This window comes from Eurypyga helias, unplaced genomic scaffold, assembly GCF_000690775.1.
Source record: "Eurypyga helias isolate BGI_N326 unplaced genomic scaffold, ASM69077v1 scaffold1894, whole genome shotgun sequence".
In the NCBI taxonomy this organism is placed as follows: domain Eukaryota; kingdom Metazoa; phylum Chordata; class Aves; order Eurypygiformes; family Eurypygidae; genus Eurypyga; species Eurypyga helias.
In genome coordinates, this window is record NW_010247998.1 from 1 (window position 1) to 222 (window position 222).

At 59.5% G+C, this 222-nt stretch overlaps 1 protein-coding gene across 1 annotated transcript in view; it reads left to right on the forward strand.

Moving 5' to 3' along the window:
- Positions 1-42: 42 nt before the first annotated feature.
- Positions 43-222, forward strand: part of PMEPA1 (prostate transmembrane protein, androgen induced 1) — a gene marked incomplete at its 5' end in the record, with an annotated part of 1,233 nt that continues 1,053 nt past the window's right edge. Inside the window, one exon of the mRNA XM_010150887.1 lies at positions 43-200. Coding sequence (XP_010149189.1) covers positions 43-200 — 158 coding nt within the window. The remainder of the gene's footprint in view (positions 201-222) is intronic.

Here is a 222-nt window from a genome sequence, read left to right on the forward strand (position 1 = left end):
CTGCTGTTCTCTCTTTTTTTTTTTTCCTCTTCCTTTCAGCAGCAAATCTACACCCCGAGACCCAGCGACCGCCTGGCAGTGCCATCCTTTCTGCAGAGGGACCGCTTTAACAGGTTCCAGCCAACCTACCCCTACATGCAGCACGAGATCGACCTGCCCCCCACCATCTCGCTGTCGGACGGCGAGGAGCCCCCCCCGTACCAGGGACCCTGCACGCTGCAG